Source organism: Numenius arquata, chromosome 21 (assembly GCF_964106895.1).
Source record: "Numenius arquata chromosome 21, bNumArq3.hap1.1, whole genome shotgun sequence".
Taxonomy (NCBI): Eukaryota; Metazoa; Chordata; class Aves; order Charadriiformes; family Scolopacidae; genus Numenius; species Numenius arquata.
In genome coordinates this window covers 7,865,467-7,892,392 of record NC_133596.1, presented here as the reverse complement: position 1 = coordinate 7,892,392, position 26,926 = coordinate 7,865,467, and the positions used below count along the sequence as shown (strand labels likewise).

At 52.9% G+C, this 26,926-nt stretch overlaps 2 protein-coding genes across 3 annotated transcripts in view; both read left to right on the top strand.

Annotated features, from left to right (window-relative positions):
- The first annotated feature begins 7,354 nt into the window (after positions 1 to 7,354).
- RSPO1 (R-spondin 1) lies at positions 7,355 to 11,805 on the top strand. 2 transcript variants are annotated; one of them, XM_074162091.1, is made up of 5 exons: positions 7,355 to 7,448; positions 9,650 to 9,841; positions 10,124 to 10,273; positions 10,684 to 10,872; positions 11,648 to 11,805. In XM_074162091.1, the coding sequence occupies exons 1-5, from the start codon at positions 7,355 to 7,357 to the stop codon at positions 11,803 to 11,805; spliced, it is 783 nt and encodes a 260-aa protein (XP_074018192.1). The 2 variants fall into 2 exon arrangements, with proteins under 2 accessions (XP_074018192.1, XP_074018193.1); XM_074162092.1 differs by lacking the exon at positions 10,684 to 10,872.
- A 6,471-nt stretch (positions 11,806 to 18,276) lies between these two features.
- GNL2 (G protein nucleolar 2) overlaps positions 18,277 to 26,926 on the top strand; it is a 9,416-nt gene continuing 766 nt past the window's right edge. Inside the window, exons 1-13 of the mRNA XM_074162240.1 lie at positions 18,277 to 18,466; positions 18,547 to 18,631; positions 19,755 to 19,849; positions 20,042 to 20,181; positions 21,298 to 21,482; positions 21,954 to 22,020; positions 22,893 to 23,051; positions 23,620 to 23,733; positions 24,297 to 24,425; positions 24,903 to 25,007; positions 25,118 to 25,276; positions 25,424 to 25,531; positions 25,867 to 26,300. Coding sequence (XP_074018341.1) covers positions 18,403 to 18,466; positions 18,547 to 18,631; positions 19,755 to 19,849; positions 20,042 to 20,181; positions 21,298 to 21,482; positions 21,954 to 22,020; positions 22,893 to 23,051; positions 23,620 to 23,733; positions 24,297 to 24,425; positions 24,903 to 25,007; positions 25,118 to 25,276; positions 25,424 to 25,531; positions 25,867 to 26,300 — 1,844 coding nt within the window. The 5' untranslated portion in view covers positions 18,277 to 18,402. The remainder of the gene's footprint in view (positions 18,467 to 18,546; positions 18,632 to 19,754; positions 19,850 to 20,041; positions 20,182 to 21,297; positions 21,483 to 21,953; positions 22,021 to 22,892; positions 23,052 to 23,619; positions 23,734 to 24,296; positions 24,426 to 24,902; positions 25,008 to 25,117; positions 25,277 to 25,423; positions 25,532 to 25,866; positions 26,301 to 26,926) is intronic.

Genomic DNA, 26,926 nt, shown 5'->3' with positions numbered 1-26,926 from the left:
GAACAGCCCTGGAGAGAGATGGGGGGTGTTCAGGTGGTGCAGTTTGGGTTTGAAGGGGTGTCTTACAGTAAAATGCAGTAAAATAGGGTAATACTGGCAGAAGCAAATGTTGCAGGGCATGGCAAGCATGGAGCCTGCACATGGGTTGGCAGGTACCAGCGCAAAAAATCCTGTTACCTGAAGGTCTGTGAACTTGGGCCAGGGCATAGAGTGCTGTTTGTGGTGGCCGGGTTTATGCTGAGATCCTGCGGGGACCCAGCACTTGCAGTGAAACATGTACCCAAAGTGTTCTCCAGTTTCAATGATTTTGGCCAAAGCCCATCCATGACCCGGACCCCAACTGCCCGATCCCCTCATCCCTGCCGCGGGGCCGGGGCTGCGGAGGCTGGGTGGGAGGACAGTGGCAGCACTGCGGGCCTGGGAATGCCAGCACTGCAACATGCCTGGAAACCACCCTGGAAAAAAGGCTCGTTTCAGCTGGATCAGCTCCCCAGCCCCGGCGCAGCTGCTGCGAGAGCAGCAGCACCACCCTGAGGGACATGATGGGGAGCGAGCTGGGGTGCAGGAGCACCCGCTCTGGGGCCGTGGGGGCACAGATATGACCCCCTGAGCACAGCCAAGATAAGCTGGCTGTGCCACCCCGTGCAGACAGTGACAGAGCAGAGCATAAACCCCAGTTTCCATCTCCTGAGCTAGCCTTGAGCTGGAAGAGCAGCTCTCTGCCCATGCTACGGGGCCATGGGGCTGCAGTGAACACCAAAGCCAGAGCTGGAGGCCAGGTCAGCCTCCCCCAGCCTGTGGGGATGGTACCGGGGTGGGAAAGTGGGGACCACACAGCTGAGAGAGGTGGGGACTGGCCAGCAGAGACACCTTCCCTAGGCTGTGGGAGAGGGACCTGTTATCTCCCCCAAGGACAGAAGTGCCCATCTTTGCCTGAGACCTTGGCAAACACAGAGACAGCTTTCCAGCCGTGCCCACCAACAACCTGCCTCCGAGGATGATCCTCTGGGATTGCAGCTTCCACACACACTTGTATGCAGCCGGACGGCGTGGGCCAGCTGCAGGATGTCCTTCATCGCAAACCACCCTGAGTGATACCAGGCTCTGTAGAGGTTTCCCGGTCCCAGCAGCGCTGGTTGCTGTCACCCCTCACAGAGGCAGAACTCAGACGTGCTTGTGGCAGGTCTGGGGAGAGCTCAGGTTGCCCTACCCGCTCCCTCCCACTGCCCGAACACCCTGTCCTGCCCCTGTGCCAAAGCCGAGGGCGCTGGTTATTGTTCCCAGTTGTGTTTTCTTCTGCTGCTAAATCAGTGCTGCTCCTGGCTCTGCAGGGCTCAGGCTTCCCAGGTGGTGACATTTCGGTGGCAGAGCCAGTGCTCCAGGAATCCCTGCAGGAAGCTCACACTTGGCAGATGCTTCCTTTGCATGTGGCCAAGCAGAAAGCCCCAAGTGCTGTTTAGGGTCTTTGCCCTGGGCTCTGTCTCTGCTTTTGCCTGGAGAAGCTGATTAACCCAGCGGCTTGTGACTCACAGGGCTCCTGTAAGCCCTGAAAACTTGCTTTTAAAAAGCATGCATTTAGGGTCAGCTGTGGAAGGTTGCTGTTCAGACACATTTACACTGAAATAAGAGGGGAACTGGGTACTGACCTGAAGGGGTGCATACTTGTGCAGGACAAGAGCCTCAGCCGCACGTCCTGGCCGGGCATTAGACCCCCCTGCTCCCCGCACGCTCAGGGTCTCTGGGGGCTCTGTGCTACTGTGGTGTCTGTCTGCTCTGCACCTCCCCGGGAACCTGCTGAGCACGCCGCTGTGCGGCACTGGGGCCCTTAGGGTTGTTGAGGAGCCATTTTGATGGAAAAGCGAGGTTTTCAGTGCCCTGGTCTGCGTTGCTCTGAAATGGACTGTTTTGCAACTCCTGGTCTGAAATTTGCTTTGGTTGAAATTTGCTGCTGTTCTAGTGCATTTTATCCTGGGCTGGCATTCAGTAAGTGAGTTACTGAACTGTAGGAAAGCTGAAACTTGTAGAAAGTGGTACCTAATAGAAATAGGTCTGATTTTTCAGTGCCTGCAGCTAAATCCCTGGGCAGCTTCTTGGTCTGCAGCACCAGAGCTGTGCCTGCCGGGACGACTCCAGTGCATCTTTGGATGCTGCTCTGTTTTTGTAGAAAAGCAGCACACAGGGAGCCTGCAGCCTGCTGCAGGGCTTCGCTGCTGCCTTCTCCTCCAGACTGACGTGCCGCCTCTCTGCGCCAGTGAGAGGGTAATGGAAATCCCCCAGTAAAAAATTTCCTGATGTTTTACAATGGTGAAGCACAAGCGCTCCCAGAGAGAGGCCTGTGGCACTATTAATCGCAGCATTACTTGGAGCAGCTACTGTGCTGGGCACGGCAGAACGTGGGCGAGGAGCCGGGGCTGAGTGGAGCTGGGGGCTGGAGCCGATGGGGGGGCCGGGAGGCTGCTGCGGCAGAGCCCGGAGTGACTCCCCACCACCAGGCTGGGGCAGAGGGGCGGCCGTGGGCAGGAGCCTCTCCTCGGCGTATTCCCCATTAGCGGGTCACAGCACGGCTCCGCAGATCCAGGGAATGCAGTGCAGAAGCTGGTGGAAGGAGTCAGACCTCAACAATGCTGTGGAGAACTCTGCTGCCAGATTGGTTTTTATTATTTTATTTTTTCAGTGAAGTTTATGGGTTAGGGATTTTGCAGAACTTGGCACTCATATAATATCAAATGAAGACCTTCTGGTTCGGAAATTTGACTTAATGCAGCCTTCTTTTATTGCCTCATGGATTAAGCAGAACAAAGTGGCTCTGCATGTGCATGTGCGGGGATGTTTGCCAGCTGGAGGCGTGTGAGACACCCTGTGGCAGCAGTGATGACCGAGCCCCGCGTGCATGGGACCTTCTGCCGTGGAGGGTTTCACGTGCTGCTCGTGCAGCATTAGTGCCGTCTCTGCCTTCCAACAGGAAGACATCTCTTGGAAAGACAGCAGGGGAGCGACACTTCCCCGAAGAGCTGCCCGCTGATGTCAGCTCTGGTGACAGTCTGTGCCCGTGCCGGGATGAGGCTTCCGCTCTGCAATCGCCTCCCCAGGGCTGGTTCCTGACACCCGCGTCTCCTGGCAGGCACCGAGGGAGCGCGGGAAGGTGTGTGTGTCGGAGCCCACTGGCTCTGCTCCCTTGCCGGGCTGGGGAGCCACACCTGGGGCTGCCAGCATCAAATGTCTTGGGGAAGCTTTGCTTGTGGGGACTTTTGCCAGGGGAGGGCAAGGCATGCAGCGAGATAAATGCATGTGTGGGCTTCTGTTTGTTTGAGAGATGCCTTCTCTCCTGCTGGCTATGTCCCATCTGCTGAGGTTCAGCCGTGCTGCAGGAGCAGCTCGCCGCTCTCGGGGCAGGGCCGTGCTGGGGAGGGTGCGGGGGCTCATGGTGGCAGCAGCTGTACCAGCCTCGGACAGGATGGCTGGTCCCGGTGCCGGTCTGCAGGAGCATGTCTCCCCCCACCCCTGCATAGTCTCCTCTATCTCCCCTCCGGTACCCACTGGGATTTATGCCCCTGCGGCCCACCTCAGACACTGGGCAAAAGCTCATTGTGCCAGGAGCAAGGACCAACACATGCCCCATGGACCCCATTCTCTCACATGGCCCTGGTCTTCTTAGCAGCCCTCTCCCCTTTCCTCCTCTTCTTCCTCCTCCTGCTCCCCTCCCAGTGCCTCCGATATCCAGGCGTCACTATCGTTATTTGACAGGCTTGTTGCAAGTTCACACACAGGCAGGTTGGGGACTCTGCTGGCAGCGTGGAGCTGGCTCCTGCCATAAACAGCCTCCCCAGGGCCAGATTCTGCCTGTCCTGGGCTGGGGAGCACTCGGGGCGATGTGTCCTGGGTGCTGTGCTCCATCCCCTGGGGCGCAGGGCTGGGAGTCTGCTGGGCCCAAACAAAACCCCTGCAAAACCGCGACTCTTCCTGCTGGAAAAGGCATTTCTGAAACCTGTTCTCCTTGCGCATTTGCACCCCCTGAACAGGCTGCCAAGGGGAAACTCAAATTCTCTATCCAGCTCCAGGACCTGGAAACCCAAATTCCCCTGTGCTCACAGCTGATGGCCAGCCGGCGGTTGGCAGCCAACCGGGCAGTTCCCGGGGGTTCATTACTGCTGCTGCTGTAATCGGACTTTGTCCTGCCTCCAGCCCTCGCACAAGCATCTGGTCCTTCTCTCCCATACTCAGTAAACCTTTGGAGAGCCCGTTTACATTAGGGATAGCATGATACATCCAGCCAGAGGCAATATATCAGCAATTTAGTTATTGTGGATTAGGTCTCGAATATCCCAGGGATATAATGTTGGTCTTTCTCACCTTGTGTGTAGGAGGACTAATGGTAAATTATCTGGATGGTTTACATTTTCTGGTTTGTATTGGAGCTCCCAAGGACCAATTTATCCTGATTGAATTGCAAACAAGGCTTACTGTCATCTCACATGCAGGGACCGGGTCTCTCCATAAATGAATTCAGAGCAATTCAGGTTACCCCAAATTCTTGCTGTCGATGGGATAATGGCATAAATCCTACTAATGTTTAGACTGGAAATTGTTTGCAGCAACCTGAGCTTGACTGATGGCAGCAATAGCGGAAAGAATCATAATTTGTGTCCTGAGGTGAGGGTGGGAAGAGCTGGAAGCCCAGCCCTTGTGCTGCAGCCACTGCTGGTGGGCACGCCGCAGACACTGTGCTTGCGGGGAGGTTCTCAGACATGGGGATTGTGCCAGTGACCTGCCTTGGCACTGCCTCTCCAGCATCTGCGATGCCAGCAGCTTTTCTGTGCCAAGAGAGCAGCTGTGGCCAGAGGACCAGGCTCTCTTTGGGCTAGAAAGCAAGGAAACAAGGAGGAAAAAGAGCTGGCTCGCCTGGTTTGTGCTCGTGGCCTCAAGGTTTCCCGTGGCACTTTCCTGCCCTTGTGCTGAACAAGCCCTGAGAGATGGGGTACGTGGCGGCGGCACAGGCTTCATGCTGGCTCTTGGCAGGCTGGGGCTGGATTTGCTCCCTAGGAATATCCCTGCTGCCATCCCCGCTCTGAGGGGACTGTGCCTAAACTGTGAGTGCTGTTGTGTAAACACTGCAGGACGCGGGCTCAGCGTGTACTTCCTGTGAACGCACTTCACCTGCAAACCTGCCGTAATTAAGCATAGGGGGCAGCCGGAGCAGGGTGGTGCCACCGCGCTCCCTCCCGCGTGGCTGGCGCTCAGCACTAATTTGGGGAGAGTTTGGACTGTGCTGTGCTGATGCTGCCCCGCTCACACCAGCCATTGTCCCCAGGCTCCTCTGGCTGTGCCATACTGTGCCATGCCATGTGTGGCCACACTGTGCCATGCTGCCTGTCCCTCCTCGCCCCTGCACCGTGCCCAGGTCCCCGCAGGTGAGCGCGGTGCGGGGGCGGCTGCGGGGCCGGGGTGGGATCCCCTCCCCGCACAGCTCTCCGCTCTGGTAAACACTCCAACAGCCCAGCTTAAGCACTTGACAGTGTTTATAAAGCAGCTTGCAGCAAACAGACTTGGAAGTGCAGAACAAGTTGGTGTTTACACAAGCGACTAATTATTTATTTGAAAATCCTGCGGATGAGCTGTGGGCTGTAACGACAAGCACATGGAGAGCGCTCTGCTCCTGCCCCGGCAGCGCTCGGCAGAGTCGCAGCAGGGACACGGTGAAAAGTTCAAAGCCAGCGGGGCAGGAGGACGATGGCAGCCCTCTGCAGCACCCGATGGCCTCGGGGCCTCACTGGCACACGTGGGCCAAAGCTTCCGTGAGGTGCCCACTCGGGGACACACCTCGGCGTCGAGGCACGTGCTGCCACAAGGCCTGGCAGTACCCGGGTGAGGTGTCCCTCAGGATGTTGCCATCCCGCTGCCACTGCTGGGGGCAGCCCTCTCCCTTCAGGTGCTTTGCTGCCATAGCTGTAACCACCCTAACGCTGGGCTGGGGCAGGGTACCCCCCCCGGCACGTCCCCCACCCCATGGTGGGCATGGGAGGGGGCCAGCAGCCCGGGGCCCATGTCCATCCCACCGGCAGCACACGGGCTGCAGCCAGGCTTCATTCCAGCACCGTTGCCACTGGCCATTTGGGGCATCGGTGATTGCACAGTTATTATAAAGGGATTAAAACCATTTTCTGTTTCATTTGACCTCACAGAGTGAATGTTGCCGCCTTTATTCCCACACAATGGCAGCCGTTGGCTGGGCTTGGCTCTGCCAGCTGCAGAGAGAGGAGCATGGCCCTGCCCAGCAGTGCCAGAGCTCTCGGTGCTGCCCTCTCCTCCCGGCATTGCCGACTCGTGGCCCTGTCCTGCCATGCCTGTTGGGCACTCACCACCGCTGCCTGGCACGGGCAGCGTGGCACTTAGAGCCAGGCAGACTGCCGAACGCCACGCTTCCTCCGCTGGCAGGGCCACGACAGAGTCGGTCAGCCCTGGGCAGAGCAGCTCCTGCCCTCAGCTCTGCTCGGCGCTGCCTCTGCCCACACTGGCAGCACTGATCCTTCCCTGCCACTCTGGGGCAATGGGAGCTGGGAGGTTTGGAATTCACTCTGAGCAGAAATGCAGCATTTTGAGCAGCTCCTGGGACGATCCCGCCCCATCCCCAGACAGCCCCATCTCTGGCTTGGGACTGCAGGCTCACTTGCAGCTCGGCTTCTCTACCAGCCCCAGAGGTGCCCACTTGATGGGAAACATCTTGTGCACTTGGCAGCCCGCAGAGGCCATCTGCTACTCGCGGAGGGGCGGCCGAGGGGGACTGGCACTATTTTAAACATGTTACAGCTCTAACCGTACGCAGCATCGGCAGATGGCACAGCTGCGTTAGGTGTTTCTACGTGTAGTCACTGTCACTAAGCCTCAGAGTGCCTGGTGGATGGAGTTGGAGGGCAATTCGCTGTCTGCCTGCACCCCCTGCGCGCCGCTCCCCCAGTTCGCCCCATGGCTTCCGTGATCAGCCACCGCTGCGCTGAGCCCAGCCATTACAGCAGTGATGTCGACCGCCGACTTAATCTGTTCTCCTCTTCCTTTGCAGTTCCTGCAAGTGCACTTGGAAACTGCAAGCAGCTAACGCTGGCTGCCAGAGCCCCCAGATGGGACTAGAGCCAAGCTGCTGCGCTCCTTACGGGGATGAAGGTAGAGCCATGTTACCTGCTACCTAAGCTGGCTGTTGCTGATGTAGTTTGTGGATATGGTCCCGTACCAGGCTTCGTGCACAGACTCTCAGCTCTGATCCTGCCTGAGACCTTTTAGCAGCAGCAGAGAGATCCCCAGCTGTGGAGTGGGCTCCTCCGACCACCCTGCGACGGAGGGGCTGCAGCGCTGGAGAGTTACTATGCAGCTTGGACTGTTTGTGGTGGTGGTTTTTCTAAGCTCAATGGATCTAACAGGCAGCAGCAAAGTGGTGAAGGGCAAGAGGCAAAGACGAAGTATGTATGAAACGCTTTTCTTCTCTACTTCTTCTCGTGATGCTGTACAGTTCATGCAGATGGTGAATGTGTTTACTGACACAGAGAGCTGAGCAGAGCCTTGAGGTGCACTGCGAGCCCTCGGAGCTCCCCAAGTCCCACTCCTATGCGGAGATGTGCGCTGTCCCGCTGGAGCTGCTGCAGCCCCGAGCTGCAGGCAATTGCCCCAGCGCCTGCAGGCAGAGCCAGGCAGAGACAAGGAGGAGCAGCCCTGCAGGATGGGAGTCAGGGCAGGGACCAGCCAGTGCTGCTCCAGGGGCTGCGGCACTGGGGTGAGCTGGTGCCCACGGCAGTGCTTGCGGTCAGAGGAGTTTGCTCTGTGGAGCAGGATGGGGTTGGCCTCCCTGCTTCCCACAGCACCGTGGCTGCCATGGCCCCTGATGGCCTTTGTCCCCGCAGGCACTGAGCAGGCAGCGGTGTGTCCCACTGGGGCTGGCAGCCTCTGCATCCCTCGCCATCATCACACACCTTCCCGGGAGAAGTGAGCAGTAGAGGGAAGGGAGTGCATGAGCAGGAGCCGTGCATCGCTCCCCACCCGCCTGCCCAGTGCTGCTCTGCTGCTCCGTCCTCTCCCCCGCAGCCACCCTCAGCCCCCCCAGGCTCTGCCACTGCAGGGGTGTCCAGACGAGCGGCAGCTTGGCTGCGGTGGGACCCCAGGTGCACAGGGAGTGCGGGTTTTAATTACCCCTCCAGCCCAGACAGCCCTTGGCTGGTCCCAGCCCAGGGCTCCCAAGGGGCATCCAGCCCGAATCGGCACAAGAGCAGCCACATGGGTCTGCCCTCATTTACGTAAGCTGGTTTTAGAACTGTTTTACATTAAAACTGTTTTAAATTAAATTTTATAAAAATGATTTTACATTAAAACATAAAAATCAGGGAGTGCTGAGCCCTGTGAGAACAAGGAAAACTTGATGTCATGGCTAATGCTATAAAGTGCAGTTTCCAGCAAGAGCACGGTTCATACCTTTGCCGTAGGGAGAGAGCTTGGCACCGCGGCCCAGCACTGCAGGAGGGATGGGGCAGAATCCCCGGGGTCCCTGCATATGGGGGACCAGGGCCCAAAATGACAAGGGGAGGTTCTGGTCCAGACCCAGCAAACCCTCCTGGCAGCTGGGGAGCGAGGGTCCGTGGGGCTGGGGACCCCCCTCTGCTCTCTGTTTCATTTCCTAAGGCTGCAGCAGCCCCTGTGCCCGCAGATCCTGCAATGGGGCTGGGACGGGCAGCAGAGGAGCTGCTGGGTCTCGGGTCACTGTGGGGGGAGAGGAAAGTTTTCTTACCTCTCAGTCTGGCATGCGAACACTGTGGTGCTCCACACTTGCTTTTGAAGTGTAGTAAACACAGTATTTAAAAGAATACATTTTTTCTATAAACAAGGACACTGCTTGCATAATAAACTAATAAAAATAACCTGCATTCTAGCCTGCAAAGAATGCTATTGGTTTCAAAACAAGCAGCATTTTATATGATAATTAAAAGCAGAAAACTCTCAAGACATGGGACTGAGTATTTTTCTTGGACTGAACTTAGGAGCTGAGAACACATCTCTATTTTGGGGGCAGTGAAATCTCCTGCGCTGCCAGATAAAGTTAACATGAGTGGGGTCAGAACGAGATGGAGCCTGGGATGCAGCCTGGCCTGAAGCGCGGCGCAGGATTAGTCAGATGGTTTTGCTCCAGCGCAGCAGGACTCTGGCCGCCACTCGTCCTGCAGCGTGCCCGCAGCTCGGCGGGGTGGCACCGCCAAAGAGGGGACGTGGCGGGGAGTCACTGGCCCACCTAGGCTCGTGTCCCCTGTGCATGTCAGCCCAGCACAGGCAGCAGGGCTGATGGTCAGGGCTGGGAGGCAGGGGGCTGGTGGGTAGATGGCGCTGGGACTCTGTAGAGTTGGTGGCTGCTTCTGGGTCCTGCTCTGCGCTGCTGCTGCCATCATGACCCTCGGGCCTGTGCTCGGCACGGTGCTGGTGCCTGTGGGCATTGGGCACAGGGCCATGATGCCCAGCTGGAGCCTCAGTGAGCGCATCAGTGCAGCAGCACCCTAGCCCTTGGGCTGCCCCGGTCCCTGCCCTTCCCACCGGTGCTGCTGGTGCTTTGGGGCCGAAGCCGATGGTGCAGAGCTCAGCCACACGGTGGGCACTAACTGCTGCTTCTCTCCTGCTCTTCCAGTTAGCGCCGAGCTGAGTCAGGGCTGTGCCAGGGGCTGCGACCTGTGCTCTGAGTTCAATGGGTGCCTGAGATGTTCCCCCAAACTCTTTATCCTTCTGGAGAGGAATGATATCCGGCAAATTGGGATTTGCCTGCCATCTTGTCCACTGGGATACTTTGGCCTTCGCAATACAGACATGAACAAGTGCATCAGTGAGTACGGGGGTGGGAGGGAACTTTCCTGTGAGGGCGGTGAGACCCTGGCCCAGGTTGCCCAGAGAAGCTGTGGCTGCCCCATCCCTGGAGGGGTTCAAGGCCAGGTTGGAGTGGGCTTGGAGCAACCTGGTCTGGTGGGAGATGTCCCTGCCCAGGGCAGGGGGTGGCACTGCATGGGCTTTAAGGTCCCTTTCAACCCAAACCGTTCTGTGATTCTGTGATCTCTAAGTCTTCTGCTCACATCAGACTACATTACGACTTTGTGGGTTTTTTTCCCAGAATGCAAAATTGAGAACTGTGAGTCCTGTTTCAGTCGAAACTTTTGCACAAAATGTAAGGAAGGTTTGTATTTGCACAAAGGGAGATGCTACATCACATGCCCCGAAGGCTACTCTGCTGCCAACGGCACTATGGAGTGCAGCAGTCCTGGTAAGCCATACTTGGGCACCTTTCACTGGGCTTTTTGTGTGTCTGTCGGGCCCAGTCGTGTGCATTGAGACAGTTTGGTTTAGATGAGAAAACAAACCCCTCAGAGATGATGGCTCATCTTACCCGTGTTGGGTGGGTGATGGTACGGGTCAGACCCAGCCCTTCAGAGGGCAGAGCTCTCTGGACACCAGCTGAGACAGGGAGCAGCTCCCCAGCGCTGTGTGACTCAGAGGGTGTGTGGTTCGGCAAGGAAGGGGGAGCCTGGAAAACTTAGGAAGCTGCTGGGGAAACACACGTACCCTTCAACCTAACGTGGGGGAGAGGGGTGATGGTGTGCAAGGGCTCCAGAAAGTCCTGAGGCAGCAACGGGGAAATGAGAGTTACTGCTGGCCTCTCTTGTTATCTGGCAGCACAATGTGAAATGAGTGAGTGGGGGCCCTGGGGACCCTGCTCCAAGAAGAGGAAGCTCTGTGGCTTCAAGAAGGGCAACGAAGACCGAACGCGGCGGATCCTGCAGGCTCCCTCTGGAGACGTGTCCCTGTGTCCTCCCACCACAGAGGTGCGGCGATGCACCATGCAGAAGAGCCAGTGCCCCGAAGGTGAGCAGATGTGGGATATCTCCCCATCCCTCCCTAGCACCCTTTATTTGCCAGGCACCAGTATTCAGCCAATTTTCCACTATCATAAATGCACTGCGCATCTCAGTACCCCCTGTGGTACAAGGGACACAACGTGATGGCAGCTGGAAAGACCCCTGGGTGGCACCGACACAGACCTGGTCTCAGCACAGCTTGCTGTGTGTCCCATGGGCTTTCAGATATTTTAGCTTCTTCCCTGGCTGGAGAGCAGCGGGGCAGCTGAGCAGCCGAAGGGGCTCACGGTGCGCTGCCGTGATGGGAGCTGTTGGCTCCTCCACCAGAATGCTTAGGTCTGTGTTTTTCCCAGGAATTAGAGTGTCTTCAGGCTGAGTGGTGGTTTGGTCATCCTCTTATGGGATGGATGAGGGTTGCAGCTGGGTTGAGTGTTTTGAGGGAAAACGGTTCTAAGCAGTGAGTAACAGCCAGGCAGGGGGAGGCCATGGCCGGTGTGTTCCTCGCCGCTCCCAGCGCCAGGGAAGGGCTTGGTGTGCAGCCGCCGAGAAACGTGAGCGCTTACACTCCTGCTGGAGGCTGGCACTTACACAGCTAAATCCAGATTTGATCCTTCTTCCCTGTTTATGTTTAGGCAGCACAAAGCCCGGCCGGTAGATGGGGTGGCTCTCAGGTACCTCTGCATGGGGAGGGCGCGGGCCCTTGTGGCCACCCCCGGCAGCAGCGGGCACGGGCCAGCTCACTTCGCCGGGGAACCTTATGGTGCCCCTTTGATTTTCTGCAGGAAAAAGGAAGAAAAAGGAAGAGCAAGGAAAGCAAGATAATGCGAATGGGAACAGAAATCGGAAAGACACCAAAGACGCTAAGTCTGGCACCAAGAAGAGGAAGAGCAAACAGAGGGGGGCCGCGGTCCCCGCCACGTCTGCCAGCCCTGCCCAGTAGCTGCCCCTTTCCGTCACCTGATGGCAAGACTTCATTGCTGCTATGTATATGAAAGCTTTATTGAACCAGAGCACTGCTACACAACACGTACACACAGAAAGACAGACATATGCTCCCAGACTGACCCACAGGCCCAACAAACCACATACACAATACTTAAGGAGGCTGCACACCCCCCCACCGCCCCAGGGCTCAGGAGGAGAGGAGTGGGAGTGCGCATGGAGGGCAGCCCACCTCCCCCGGGCTCCGCGGGGGATGCTGCGGGGAGGAGAGGTGGAGTAAGAGTCGGCCAAGGACCCAGACGCAAGACTTCATGACCAAAGGCCTCAGCCTCGAGACCCAGCTGCAGCCCTGGACCCACACGGCTGCTCTCCCCACCTGGGACCTGGGCTCACGCGAAGGCAGTGGCCTCTTTCTCTCCCCCCCCCCCCCCCCCCCTTTATTTTGTGTTTTAAGCTGTATGACTTTATCATTGCAAATACATGTTAAACGTTTGTGGTAAGAGGTCAGTGGTATCAGCCCTGAATCTGCTTCAAAGAGTTATTTCAAATTAAAAAAAAAAACAAAAAACAAAATGACAACCAGCTTCCTGAGTGTGTGGTTCATGCCTTGGCCCCTATGGAGGCTGGTGTCCCACAGGACAGAGACTCACTTGTGGAAGGGAAACTCACCAAAGCTTTAAGAAAATCCCAGAAAATGCTGCCAGCTGCACTGCAGCCACAAATCCGCCGTCCTGCGCTCGCAGGACCCCAGCTGTGCTCTGCGGAGCCCCTGAGGAATTTCCCAGTGAAGGATCCATTTAACATGCAGCAGATTGAGAAAATGAGAGGTTACAACAAACCGCAGGTTGCCGGAACGTTGTGACTCCACTTGCACAGTCACAGCTGCGGGACTGCATCCCGGGCTGGGGACACGCTGGCCTGCCGGCCCGGCCACCCCCAGCATGTGGCAGGAGGGAAGGCAGGCGGGAGGGGGAAGGCACAGCTCGGGCTCTGCAGAAGAGACAAAACCCATTGCATTCGGTGGAAACTACTGATCTGCATGCCACCACCTGGAATTCCCTGGATTCAGCACAAGCGCTCCTGCTCTGCGAGAGCCAATGGCTGGGCAGAGGAAGCGGGACGAGGAGCCTGCGGGATGGGGACCCGGAGAGACCCGCGTGGGCACAGGAGACACTGCCTCCTCTGCAGGGAGAGCTTCATCCCTGGCAGCATCGCGAGGTGGCACAGCGCTCAGTTCCCTTCTGCTCTAACGCGTGCTTCCTCCATATCAAAACGTGCAGACATTCAATTCCTCTGGAGTTCAGCAAAACCCTCTGGTCCTGACGGGGCCAGGGGAGGTGCAATGGCTCCCAGAGTTGTGCCCAGGGCGGATGGGTGACACGCTGCTGAAGCTCCCCAGGCAAGGTGGTGGGCAGGAAAAGCCCACCCCAAAGCTAAACCTGGTGAATACAGTCTCTGTTGTGCTTGCTTTGGTGCCACCCGCGGTTCTGGGGGGCAGAGAGAGCCAGTGAGTGTGGGGGGATGCCTGCGGGAGAGCTCCCGCTCGCCCCGAGGGCCTCCTGCCCACACCCCTCCGTCCTCGGCCTCTCCTGGGAAGAGCGGGCATTCCTGGCGCCTGGCGAGGACTCGGCCCCGGCAGAGGACACCTGAACCCCCCTTCGCCCCGACCGCGCTGTGGCTGGTTCAGCTCAGCGCGGGACGTGGGAGCTGCACAGTTGTTTCGGCTCCGGGGCTGTACCAAGCTCTCCGTGACTGCTCCACTGGCAGCAAAACCTTTCAGCCCATCATCCACTTTGTGTTTAAGTAAACAAGAAGCCGTTATATCTTTTAAAGGGGATTCCATTTCAGCACAATGATAAACGACCAGCATACCAAGCAGAGAGAGAAAGAGGTTCTTAAAAGTCATCCTCTGAGTTGTTTATGGATCGTGTTCAGACGATTCCTGAAAGCCTCCCAGCCGAAAGATCAGATCTCACTTTATTTTCTAGCCTGTGAGATAAGTATTTGTTTGTGCCACGGTGTTGCATGTAAGCAGAACCGTTTTCCCCTTCCGCTTTTTAGCAGCAATAATCAGTAACCCTTTCACCAACCTCAGCTTGCGAATTCCTACCCGACCCCCTCCCCGCGGCTGCAGAATCTCCCTCCCGTTCTCAACAAGGGTTAGAGAGAGGCGAGAGCGTGTGAGCGAGGTCTCACACGGGGGCTCCGGTGACCGGGTTCCCCGCGGTAACTCATGGCAATATGAGCACAAGGGTTTCATGTCTCAACTGCACATAATAAATCAACACCACCTGTTTTATAGAACTTTCTAGAGTTTTTTAGAAAAAAATGACAAACTTCTTTCTCTCATAGCCTTTTCCCTTCTTTCTTCCTTTTTCACAGGGAAATGGGAAGAAAAGGGGAGAAAGACAAAGGAAAGTTTAAAAAGCATATTAAGAAAATCCAAGATTTTTCAGTATGGGTGATGTTAAAATTAAATTGTTTTAGAAAGATTAAGAGGAAAATATAAAAAACAAATCAAATTTCTTTTCCTTTTTTCAATCAGCTCTAGAATTCTGCTTATTCCCACTCCCAGAGAGCTGGTCATTTATGAATTTAGAAACATTTTGCCTTTGTCCAACATGATTTGTGCGCTGAGCTCCACATCCACGCCAGAGACTTCCTCAGGCAGGGAGATGTCACCCCAACTCACACACACGTGAACGCTCTCTTTCCGCCCACAAAATGAAACCTGTTGTGGTGTTCTCTCCGTGGCATCACTGTAAAATACGCTTCTTTAACCAAATCAATAAATAAATGGGTTTGCTGAACAAGCTTTGTTTGCTTTATTCACCGAAACTGGAGTCAAACCCCAACTGCCTGGAAATGTCAAAAAGCGGGAGCCTCTCTCCCCCTGAAGCCTCGTCCCCCTCCAGGAGCCGGAGGCACCGCGGGGGGTGACACAGGACCGTCCCATGCGTGGCCTCGGGCTGCGCTGGGGCATCATCCAGGTGCTGAGGGAGAAGCAGGTGCTGGATGTACAGACAGAGGGACAGGCCCTTTGGCAGAAACTCCGTGGCGCAGAGAATGTCATCGTTGTCATTGCTGATCAGACGAGTGTTTATTCCCCGGACTTTGACCCAACACCTGAGGTTTGTGGGCGATTTACTCGGCTTTTGTGTAATTCATCCCACAGAATGGGAACAGAGGGTAAGGAGGAATATATGCTCAGCTCACGGTCCTGCCTTTGGAACTGTTTCATTTCTACCTCATTTGCCAAGATTTAGGAGGTAAAGCAGACAAATTTCACCAAACGCAGGTTGGTTGTGTTATATTCTGATCCTCTCTGTGTAATATAAATCTGTATTTTTCATCAGCTGCGGTCAAGTTAAATGTGTGCACACACGCTCTTCAAACGACAACTCCCTGGCTTTCTCCCCCCAGGGAGACGGAGGCCGTGGATATACTTTTTAGTTCATGTTTACGTTAAAAGGATTTCTCACTCAGAAGAAATCTTAGCTTTGATTTAAGGAAATCGTGTGGGATTGTGTAAGGGGTTATCCCTGATACTCTCACTTGGATGACACTGTCTGAGGAATACTTTATAGATATTTACAGACTTCACTAAGTCAATAGTCTTCACAGAGAAAGATACTGGCATAACATTTTAAAAAAGAACTTTATTAAAATTAAAGTCAGCATGAATAAATCACATCAATGGCATTTATATACATGAGAATATTTTATACCCAACTGAATGCCAAAGCACAGTTTAAATGGTCAGAATCTCTGTGATTTTTGAAGAGCAGCAGGATCTTGGCAGAAAAAGAAGTGGCAAGGGGGTAGAGAGTAGGTTGTTATCTACAGCACCAGCTGAAAGGCCTCGAGCCTCCCGCTCTGCTGAGCGATAGCCCTGGCCTGTGCTGGGAAAACGGCTGTGGCCATAAACCATCCACGGCGTCTTCTGGCCGCGCTGGGGATGGTTTGAAGGCCAGACACGAAGCCCACTCCTGTCTGTGTGCTCTGCAGGGAATCCCTGCAGCAGGGAGAGCCAGGGGGCTCAGGTTGCCTTTATCCAGTTGAACAAAACAAAGTAGCTCGACACCGCACCGAAATCGTGCCCCGAGTGCAAGTCCGGTCTTGTTCTGAAGTCTTGGAAATCTATTCTTCCTTCATTTAATTGACAAAATCTGTAGATCGTACAAGGAAGCCAGTCCCTGCCAAAAATCAACCATCACTAGTTTTTAATAATACAATGGGAATAACCCCTCAGAACATATGTAATTATGGGAATGAGTCATTCCGATGGCATCGCACAACCACAGTCACTGGGATTTTGACAAGGAAGAGGCCGCATAAAACTGGCAATGATTTTACTCCAGCAGTGGCCAGGCTGGTCCTGTCAATGCAGCCGTTTGGCGGTTCCCACAGCCCCGGCCTCTGTCACAGCCCCCCTCTCCCTCCCGCTGCACGGGGCGACAACGTCCCACTGCAGGCAATTTAAAGAGAAAAAGAAAAAAAAATGGAAAATTGCAACAGGAGGCTGTATCACCAGCAAATGAGAAGCTTGTGAGTCACACACTAACATAAAATTAGTTTAGTGGAGTAAAATACGTGAGTGGTGTGTTATCAGACACACATGCAAAGAACCCCGGCTGCAGAGACACTGCACGTGAAACACCAGCCCCAGCAACGCCCGTCAGGAAAGACATGAGAGGGAGGAGGGCGCAGCTGAAAGGATGAATTTATTCCCGTTTGGATGCAATTCCCGTATGTTTTCAGTGTAACCTCTTCTTACCACAGAAAACATGGGACTGTAGCCCCAGACCAGGGGGCTGCCCGGGAGCAAGGCCGGGGGAGCGGTACCGAGACCTCCCTAGGAAAGGGCTCGAGGTGGGAATCCAGCATTCGCCCAGACACGTCACCAATAAAAGTCCTCCACGACATAACCTCAGGTCTAAAGCCAGCTATTTCTATTCTTTCACAGAAAGAGACAGCAATTTTCTGGATGCACTCCAAGATATCTTGCTAACAATAAAAAGAGTGTTTTCTTAAGGAAAGGGAAGAAAGAGTGGGGGAGAACAGAGCGAGGATTACTCAACTATTTAGTCTAAAAATTTGAAAATCAAAAGGATCTTCTGACAGATTGATATCAACTCTAATAGAAAACACACTTGTCCTGGGAAAACTCTTCTCCATGAGCCTCAAGTCTGATAGCTTAAACAATTATCTGCAATTTGGAATTAATTTTTCATGCCCACATCAATGTGTATTTTTTAAATGCCCAAGGCATAGATAATTCTATTAAGAGAAAAAACAGAAATCACAGGCTTAACCAAAACAGACTGAAGACTGAAGACCGCCATCTTACAAAACATCTCACGAGTCTGGAGTCATTAGGGCTTTGTTGTACAACAGGGACCATGCACTACCTAAAAGCAAAATGCTGAAAATCATTAAAGGAACAAAATCTCAGAAGCTCTGTTATTGTTCTGGATTTAGAAGTGCACGAGGAGAACTAGAAGGAAACGGAACTAGCTGTGAACGCTCTGCTGCTAATGAGTGCTCGGAAGCGATGGGCCAGACCGTCGTTTGGGGAGAGATTCCCAAGGTGCTGAGCAGTTTGGCCCCAGCCCAATCTCTGCTATAAATTAACACCACTTCAGTGGAGTTTTGTTCATTCCCCCAAGGTGAGGATCTTTCCAACATCTATTAAAATCTGGCAGTAACATAATGTCGGCTTAGTTTAAGACATATAATTTGCCTAAATTTGATTTAGTTTCTCCACTGTCCGTGCAATTCTTTACATGCACACAAAAACGCCAGTGTTATTATTTCTAATTTTAAAAAGCCATTGCCAGTAACCCAGAAGGCCCAGCCCTGTGTGCCCATAACCACCCCGCCGCCCCACCCCAGTGCTCCACCAGCACCCCCGCTCCAGCAAACCAGTTCGCTGAGCACAAGCATTCATCTACGCATGGAAACGCGCAGCCGCCGAACTCCCAAATGATTCTCATTATGTCTCCGTGAACAAACAGCGTTTCACAAACAATGAGGGCTCCTGTGCCAGCGCCCTCCTTATTCCGGCCCTCTCCCCCTATGAAGCGGCCTGTGCTCCCCGCGCTGCCGGGGCCGGAGGGGGGCCCCGTGGCCGCCGCCCCTCGCCCGCCCCGCGGCCCGTGCTCCGGCCGAGAGCCCCGGGAGGGCGGCGGGGCCGGGAGCGCCCTGCGGCACAGTCCGCCCCGCCGGGCCCCGCGGCGGGTCATGGCGGACGGGGGGCACCCGGGCTGGGGAGGCCCCGGGGAACCCCGCGGGCACGGCGGGACGGGGCGGGCAACCGGGGGGATCGGGGGGAACGGGGCCGGGCCAGCCCCACGCGTTGCCATGGCGACCGGGGGGCGGGGGGGCAGACGTGGTTGTCAGGGCAACCCGACGCGCCTGCGCAGCGGGCAGATTGACTCAGCGGAAGTGCGTCATGCCGCTGACGCTCGCGCCGGAATTGCTTGAGCCGCTGCTTCCTGCCTGGTGCGGCGCGTGCGGCGGAGCGGCCGCTCGGTTCTATCCGGTTCGGCCGTGATCGCTGCCCGGCCCCGCGCAGGGGCCTCCGCTCAGCACCATGGTGAAGCCACGCTACAAGGGCCGCAGCACCATCAACCCCTCCCGCGCCAGCACCAACCCCGGTGTGTGGGGGGGGCCGTGGGCCGGGCCGTACCGGGCTGTACTGTACCGGGCCTGGCCTGACGCTGTCTTGTCTCCGCAGATCGCGTGGGGGGCGCGGGAGGAAACAACATGCGGGACCGAGCCACCATCCGCCGCCTCAACATGTACCGGCAGAAGGAGCGTAGGTGAGCGTGGGGTCCCGGCCCGGCCGCGCTGCCGTTCCCGGTGCGCTGGGGCTCAGGCGGCTCGGTGCGCCCGCCCCCGCGGAGGCGCCGGGGGAGTTGCCTCGGGCCAGGCCGGGGAACGGGGCTGGGCTCCCCCGGGCGCGGCGGTGAGCGGGTGCCGGTGCCTGCGGGGTCAGTCACGGTGTCGGGCCGCGTCCCGCGGGATACAGCGGGGCTGCTGCCTGTGCGGAGCAGCAGCTTTCACCCGGTGAGGGCAGGTGGAACCTTGCTCTGCTGGTAGAATGCCCGTTATCGGCGCAGAGCTGATGCTGGGCACAGGCAGCAGCAACGTCTGTCACTGTCCTGGAAAACACGCGATGCAGAAGGACTGAGGTGATGCCACTGGAACGTCATGAATCCCCAGATGCCCAGAATTCCTTCATTCCCCACAACAGCGTAGCTCAAAAGCTCACCTCAAGATGTCCTAAGAGCCTGATGGTCGCATGGCCCCTTCACTGAGGGACCCTTTCGCTCCTCGGGGGCGTTGCTGGCTGCAGAGCAGCTCCCACCTTGCAAACGTGTGTCCCTGCCACGCTGTAGATGCCGTGGGGGTTTCTGAGAGTCCTGGTTCAGATTAGCAGTTTTGTTTTGTTTTGCCAGAATTCACTTTGTTTTGAGAGCAGGCTGGGGAATATGTATTTTTAAAAATCACTAAATTTCAGCTAGGTCTGAACTTGGAAATTATTTTACCACAAGCGTTCTGCACCAGCTGATGGGGAAAGCTGATTAAAAATTTCCACGTGAGCCCATGAGAGGAGAAAGTGGTGTTTCCTGGGAAGCAGTGCTGCTTTGTGCAGCCCAGGGAGCCACTCCTGCTCTGACATAAGCTGCCTCCATCAAGAGTCTGCTCAAGCTGGAGTGAGAGTTAGTGGGGTGCATGGCTGATGTCTCCTCTTTTCTTCCAGTGTTTGCGTTAACGAGCCTTTACAGACAGCACCGTCTCTGGTAACAGTCGCAGGGGCACCAGTTCTAGATTAAGGGTCTTCCTGGGTTTTGTGGATGTACTTCTGGGCTAGTGAGCAACAGCACTAGAGGGGGGAGCGCTGCCCTCGCCTATTTACGTGTGTTCTCATTTTTCACTTAGAAACAAACATGGCAAAGTGATTAAGCCTCTGCAGTATCAGTCAACAGTGGCCCCAGGCACAGTCGCAAGAGTGGAACCAAATATTAAATGGTTTGGTGAGTGTTTTTTTCAACTCTCGGTCTCGGCAAGCTTAAAAACTATTGGACTTTGTGCGTTTGGAGGGTGTTTATTTTCAAATTGTGGTCCCAGCGCTGTGTGGGGCAGATACTGAAAACACAGCGTACCTGGGGTCTGTGAGGGAGTTGAGATGAGGATTGGTTCTGTGCAATATTTGTTTTTATATGCAGGAAATACTCGTGTGATCAAGCAATCATCCCTACAGAAATTTCAAGAAGAGATGGAAACTGTCATGAAGGATCCTTACAGAGTGGTCATGAAGCAAAGAAAGTTGCCGATGTCCCTTTTCTACGATCGTATTAAACCCCACGTGAGTATCGTTCATCGGCACGGGGGAGGGCTGGGTTATGCACATGGAGGTGCCACGAGCGTTATTTATCTGTGGGCGATGGTACTGTCTCTCTTCAGCCTGGGGAGATGGTGGGTTCTAGAAGCATTGTGAGCGGCTCTTGGAGCAGGTGACTGGGGGAAGGATGTTTTTGAGAGCCTACCACTATGGACATCGAGCGTGAAGGCAAACAAGCAGTGTATTACTTCCCTGTAGTTTGTGAGAAGATCTGTTATTTATTAGAAATTCTCATTTTCCGATAGGAAACTTACCCTGAAAGATCCTAGGTCAGAGTGTGAGCTTTGGGTGACCGCAGCAGTTTGCCACCTTTTCTTCTCATGCTTCTAACAGCTCCTGTGATACAGGCACCTTTTTTGGGGGAGGCTTCTCACTGCAGACATTCTTCATGTGATGAATTTGAACTCAAATATCTGCTTTTTATATTGAATCAGAAATTCTTGTGCCTGCAGCCTTCATTTCTAATACAGCAAGTTTTAGTTATTATCAGGTTTCTTTCCTGACAGCTGAACTATTCTTTTAGACTCTAGCTAGCCGTTCTTTCATATGGAAACTTTCCAGGTTTGTGTCATAAAAATGTTACCTAAATTAAGGAAGAAGTCCCAAGAAACTAAAACATGCATTATAAAAACAAATTACTTTTCAGCAATGAATTGAATACTGTTCCAAGAAAAGTTGGCATTCAATACAGGCATTAAAATCTACAATTTTGATTGTAATTGTGCCTGACAAAACTCTGTGAATTTGGCGAGATTTGTACACTTGTTAGAAGAATAAGAAATGATCAAAGATAGCAGCTGAATTTTCATCATTGTAGCTTTAATTACATTTGACATCATTTCTAGTGAAAGAACTGAAGCATAGTTCTTTGGCAAGTGCACTGTGTTTTGTTGCTTATTAAATACCCACCCTTATGTTTCTCAAAGATTAAGCTGGAAAACTCAAACATTATTAGGAAAGTGCCCGTAACTTCTGTCACAGGTTGCAGAGTTGCATTGAACTAAGATCTTGTACTCTGCGTGTCATGAGAGATGGGAAGAACAGCGTTTGTGGGGTTTTTACCAGCCTGTTTTTCCTTAGACCTCCAGAGTTCACATTCTTGACACAGAAACGTTTGAAACGACGTTTGGCCCCAAAGCACAAAGGAAGAGACCAAATCTTTGTGCAAGTGATGTGCAGTCTCTGGTGGAGAATGCCGAAGCCTCCTCAGGAGCTTATGATCAGGGCAAGGACCGAGACCTGGTGACAGAAGACACTGGTGTAAGGTAAACAGAGAGGAGAAATCACTCATTGTTCACATTTCTGAAAAGCCAGCTTGATTTTTAAAGAGGTATCCACTACCTCCATCAATGCTGCTACTGCATGAGGAGTAAGGAAAGTGACATTAGCTGAATTTGGGAATTTTTTTAATCCTACGTATTTAACCAAACTGTTGCTTCCGTGGGACCCTTCTGACTCTCTTCATAATTCATTTTCTGTTGCATGTCTGAATATCTCCAAACTTATGTTTTGGGTTAGCAGGGAACTGGCCAGTGGGCAGAGGAGTCTTTGGAGGAATGCGGGTTTGTAGGGTCTTTCTGCAAATGGTTGGGGTGAAGGTGAGGGCAGGGAGGGGGCTACATCTCAGCTGCCTGGTACTTGGGCCTCATCTGCCCTTTTGACTGTAACTGGCTTGAGAGAAGACAACTCTAACCCTGTCACTGTGGTTGCTGATGTCTCTGGTAATCCCCTTCCAGGGATGAAGCACAAGAGGAAATATATAGGAAAGGACAGTCCAAAAGAATCTGGGGGGAGCTCTACAAGGTAAGCAGCGTTTATGATTTGCAGCAGACTCATGTCTGTCTTTCAGTCTTCACAAAGTTGGGTGCTTCAGCACAGCCTTGGAAATCCCATACAGCAGTAATCAGGAAAGCTCTGAAAACCGTTTATTGCTGTGTTAGGGAAGCTTTGATGCAATTGAATTTGCTGTGAAGTTTCTTAGAAACATTAAGACAGTGACTTTCTTCATGCAGAAGAAACTCAGTGACTGGTAGGTGTGAAATTGCCTGACTTTTTGCTCTGAATTTCTGAATGTAGCTTAAAACCTTTTCATTTAGATCTAAAAGCGCTGGGAATGATAAAGCAAAACAGATTTCTGTAAGACACTGCCAAAAATGCAGGAAGTAGCTGTGAAACAAATTCACTTGGCTTGAAGCAAGTCATAAAATGACAGCTCCCTGCTGTAGATGCTTAGTGGACTAACAGCAGGTTCCTGCTCGGTTGTGTGTTTCATATTGATCCAGAAAACATACTTTATATCCTATTCCTTTATGAAGTGGCAGAATTGAATAGCTGCAGAGTGGATGGCGGACACTGTTTTTGTCTACTGAAGCAATTAATTTTCCCCTTTGGGTGCAGGGTTTTCTTTCCCGAGCGCTGCAGCATCTTCCCGGTGCATGAGAACAGGTAGAAGCTGTTCGTGTGTCCAGCTGGAATGTGAGGGGAGCGAGGATCACTGGATGTCAGTCTGAGCTTCACTAGGCTATGGGGAAGTAACAGTTGTTTGTGAAGGATATGAGGTTTTTTAAATTAATGGTGTAGTCTAGAAAATTCCTGGTTTTCATTCTGGAGCTATAGATGTCTTGCTTTCTGTAAAATCCTTTCCTTCCTCTGTGATTTTTTTTTTTTTTTTTCAGGTGATAGACTCATCAGATGTTGTCGTTCAGGTTCTTGATGCCAGGGATCCCATGGGCACTCGCTCCCCTCACGTGGAATCCTATCTTAAAAAGGAGAAACACTGGAAACATCTCATTTTTGTCCTGAACAAATGTGATCTTGTTCCTACCTGGGCTACCGTAAGCACAGTCCTGCCTGTTACTCCTTGGAGCTTCTTTGTTCCTTTTGTAGCCTCTGCCTTAATTCTGTTGCCAGTCTTCCTGCTGGTCTCAAAGGGCACAATGGAACTGGGGCAGTGGGAGCTCTCTGCTTGCCTGCTTATAAAAGTAACAATTACAATGTAAATCTGTCCAAGTTGGGCTGAGTTGAGCAACACTTACCAGCCACAAATTCTCTACTTCCTCTGTCTGGATTTAACAGTTCAGCTGATGTCTCCAGAGGATGCTAAATGTTAGGCCGCTTAAGATCCATATCCACTGCAGCTGGTTTGCTTTATATTGTTAAACTAATTAGTTTTAGCTAGCAGTGAAGGCGTTTTTGGGAAATTGTTTGTCTTTTATAAAAACAATACTCGGTCCTTTTAGCTGTTAGGTTGGTGAAATGCTTCAAAGGTTCCTACGTAGCAGTTTTGATAGGCGGTTGTGTTTGTGATCCAAGTGGAGATGCCATGTGCTTCTGCTCATAACCAGAGGGTTTCACCACCTCCGCGGCACCCGGTCCCTTACCCTGTCCTGGTTTCCTCTTCAGAAGCGCTGGGTGGCTGTCCTTTCCCAGGAGTATCCAACACTTGCTTTTCACGCCAGCCTCACAAACCCGTTTGGCAAAGGGGCTTTCATACAGCTCTTACGGCAGTTTGGAAAGGTACAGAACAATTCGGGGATCGGTGGTGTTGTTTGGGGGGTGCTGGGTTTTAGCGGGGAGGTTGTTTTGGTAGCGTTGGGGTTCGGTATGCTTCCCCATGGACTTTCTGTCAGCAAACAACTCCATCAATAAAGCTCCCTTCTCTGAAGAGAAAATGGAAAATATTCTTTCAAATATGTTCAGAGTGTTTGTCAAACGGAGGAGATCCAGAAAGAGCTGGTTTGAGTCAGTCTCTGGCCTTGGTTTCTTGTAGACAGAGTATCCCATTGACACTCCCAGGTCTCACTTGAATGTGTAGAAGAGGAAGAGCAACCGGGAGTGCAAGGGGTTCACATCTTCCTTTTGAAGCAGCAAGTACTTTCTTTAGTGCTTGGAGTTCTTGGCAAGTTGGCTGTGCCCCTGTAGATCTCTCCTGATTGAAAAGAGCTGATCTCATTTTTGACCTGGTTCTTTGGAGTCCCCTTTGCTTCCCAACACCGTGAGAGCAGTAGCTGCAGAGATGTTCATGACTATAGTAGTAATTTCTCTATGAGGTGCTAAAAAGATGTGTTATTTCTTACCAGTTACACTCTGACAAGAAGCAGATCAGCGTGGGTTTCATCGGTTATCCCAATGTTGGCAAGAGCTCGGTCATCAATACATTGCGGTCGAAGAAGGTCTGCAATGTGGCCCCTATTGCAGGTGAAACAAAGGTAGGAGGAGATCCCTGCATTAAAGACAATAATTAATAATTTAAGTGCATCATCAAAGGCAGAATTAATGTAAAAGTAGTTCAATGACATTTTTCAAGCCTAGTACTTGAGCTGCACAGGCTGTGTGACCCCCAGTCTGAGTAGTGGCTGATTGACAGTTACAGCTACTGGACGCATTCCTGAGTTCCTGCTCTGCCCTCGCTGTAGGGCTGTGATATGTGCTCAGCTGCCCTGACGCGGTGTCTGTGTGCTCCTGAATCCCCGCGGGGGGTGTTTGTGCTGTCAGGCTCTGTCAGTGCTGGTTCTCTAACTGTTCTTCAGCAATGTGACAGTGAACAAGAAGAGAAAGTTCCAAGTTCTGTTGTGTCTCTGTGGGTTAATAGCAAGTTCCCGAGATGACTCCTGTGGGTTAGAACTGGGCATTTGAAAAGCAGAAGAGAGGAAGGAGGTAATCTGGGAACTGCTGGTCTCTTTCAGGTCTGGCAATACATTACCCTGATGCGGCGGATTTTTCTCATCGACTGCCCAGGTGTCGTTTATCCCTCTGGAGACTCGGAAACAGACATTGTGCTGAAGGGGGTGGTACGTATCTGCTCTGAGTGCTGGAAAACCTTTGCTGTTGTCCACATGATGGGTTCAAAGGAATGAATGCATACTTTCCAAAGGGTTGATACTCTACCATTCCTTTTCAGGTTCAAGTTGAGAAGATAAAGAGCCCTGAAGATCATATTAGCGCCGTGCTGGAAAGAGCCAAACCAGAGTACATCAGAAAGACATACAAAATTGATTCCTGGAAGGATACAGAAGAGTTCCTTGAGAAACTTGCTGCTAGGACTGGAAAACTGCTAAAGGTGTGACAACTTTCTGCCTTTGCAGGCTGAAAGAGCATGTGGCCTGTTACTGAACATGGGAAATAGGGATGTTTCTGTTGCTTACAGGTAATAGAAAGGTGGTTTGCGCTGCAAATGTGGCCATAAGTTGTTATTGGGTTCTTTCAGGGTGGCGAGCCCGACTTGCAAACCGTGAGCAAGATGGTTCTCAATGACTGGCAGAGGGGCAGGATTCCCTTCTTTGTGAAGCCACCGAATGCAGAAACAGGTCCCCAGGTGAGAATGTGATGCTCGTGCCTTTTCTTCTCGCATATTGTTTGGTTTTCCAAATGGCATTCACTGGTGTTTTTCTCAGAGTGCCGGGTAACTTGGGCAGGGTGTGTGACACTGGTGATTCAGGTGACACTTGGATTTGGTGAGGACCAGGAAGCAGTGCTCTCTACAGAGATCTCTGAGCCGTTTTACCATCATCTGACTACCAGAAATGTTGTAGCTATCACATTGTTAGCCTCTCATCTGAGGCTTTTTTCGAAGAGATAAAATGGAAACTGCTCTCAGAGATGGTGGGACAGACTTAGTGGATAATATATCCGTTATGCTCTTTCTTGTAGCCTCCTGCATTGGAAGTAGCTGTGACATCAAGCCAAGATAATAATGAGGAGAAAACCTCTGAGTCGGTGGCATCAAGTGTGGAGCCAGCAGAAGAGAAGAATAATACCAACAGTGAAATTAAGCAGCTCATGTCACACGTTCGGCAGAACTTTGGGAGGATTAATGTGGCACCTCAGTTCTCGGAAGAAGACCTGGTTCCTGTAGATGTGCCAGGCTTTGAGGAAACAGACAGTGAATCCTCTGGAGAGGAGGAGCAGGAAGAGGATAAAGAAGAAAATGAGCAGCAGCAAGATCCAGTGGAGGAGGAATCGCTGTTGGCTGTGCCAGGTGCCAGGGAGAGCTCTAAGGCAGTTCTTCAGGCTTTGGAGGAGAAGATTGCAAAATACAAAAAATTTCTGGATAAAGCCAAAGCAAAGAGATTCTCAGCAATAAGGTATTGGAATCTGTTCAGTGCTCAAGTATTTCACAGGAAGGAAAAGGGTTAATGTGGTTCTGCTGTAGTTTCACTTCACTCCTGATTGCTTGACTGGTTCCTCTGTGTTGCCCCACATGAGTTGCTGCAGCTTATCTAGTTCAGCCGTAAATATTTGAGCTTTGGCTAAGCAGCAGGTTGGTTTGGAAAGGTTGTTCCAAGAAGTCCTGTTTACCAGCACAACTGAAAATGTTCTCGCTTTTGGAAAGCTGCCTCTTAAGCGATAGATCAGAAATCTGTACCCGCAACATCACATCCTTGGATCTCTGCTTGATGTTGGGTTGGGCTCTCTCTTGAGCAGTGCTAAGGCTGACGTACCAGCTGGTCTCCCTGCGTGTACATGAGTATCCTCGCTTGCACAGCAGGCCCAGTTTCAGCAAAGCTCATCCACCAGCTTTGTGAGGACTAAGATTCAGGATTAGGTCTTATATTGCACCCCTTTGTGCAGCGCACAAGCCCAGTAGCTCCAGAGACAAGATTACTGTAACTGGTTTATGAGGTGCAAAGGTTGTGGCTTTGCTGGTGACAGGCTACTGGGATGTACTGGGGACTGATCACCTCTCGGGGATGGTTACATTTTTGTTGTG

Bases quoted from the DNA above. Each gene is read 5' to 3' on its own strand.
- RSPO1 (XM_074162091.1), top strand. From the start codon at position 7,355: ATGCAGCTTGGACTGTTTGTGGTGGTGGTTTTTCTAAGCTCAATGGAT. The intron at 9,842-10,123 runs GTGAGTACGGGG...TTTTTTTCCCAG, and splicing joins AGACATGAACAAGTGCATCA to AATGCAAAATTGAGAACTGT. The intron at 10,873-11,647 runs GTGAGCAGATGT...GATTTTCTGCAG, and splicing joins GAAGAGCCAGTGCCCCGAAG to GAAAAAGGAAGAAAAAGGAA.